Source organism: Morone saxatilis, unplaced genomic scaffold (assembly GCF_004916995.1).
Source record: "Morone saxatilis isolate NCDOM2014 unplaced genomic scaffold, NCSU_SB_2.0 Contig18, whole genome shotgun sequence".
In the NCBI taxonomy this organism is placed as follows: Eukaryota; Metazoa; Chordata; class Actinopteri; family Moronidae; genus Morone; species Morone saxatilis.
The window spans coordinates 18,182,961-18,183,206 of record NW_023339740.1 but is presented as its reverse complement, the minus strand read 5'-3'; the positions used below and the strand labels follow the sequence as shown (position 1 = coordinate 18,183,206).

General features: G+C 47.2%; 1 protein-coding gene across 2 annotated transcripts in view; it reads left to right on the top strand.

The window, feature by feature from the left end:
- atg7 (ATG7 autophagy related 7 homolog (S. cerevisiae)) overlaps positions 1-246 on the top strand; it is a 58,099-nt gene that overhangs the window by 8,005 nt on the left and 49,848 nt on the right. For both annotated transcript variants that reach the window (XM_035662878.1, XM_035662877.1), the window contains exon 9: positions 20-141. In XM_035662878.1, the coding sequence (XP_035518771.1) occupies positions 20-141 (122 nt within the window). The remainder of the gene's footprint in view (positions 1-19; positions 142-246) is intronic.

The window sequence follows — 246 nt, the reverse complement described above, 5'->3', positions numbered from 1 at the left end:
GTGTGTGTGTGTGTGTCAGGGGCTCTAAGCTGGATACAGTGGAGGTGCTGTGTTTCAGGGACAGAACTCTGCAGGGAAGCCGCACCATTCAGCACAGTCTAATCTTCCAGATCAAACTGCGTGAGCTTCCCCACAACTCAGGTAATTTCCATCCTTTTATGTGTGTGCGTGCACATAATAGTACATAACATGTACGTATGTTGGTATGTCGGATGTCTTTGTCTCTACATGCAGACTGTCTGCATT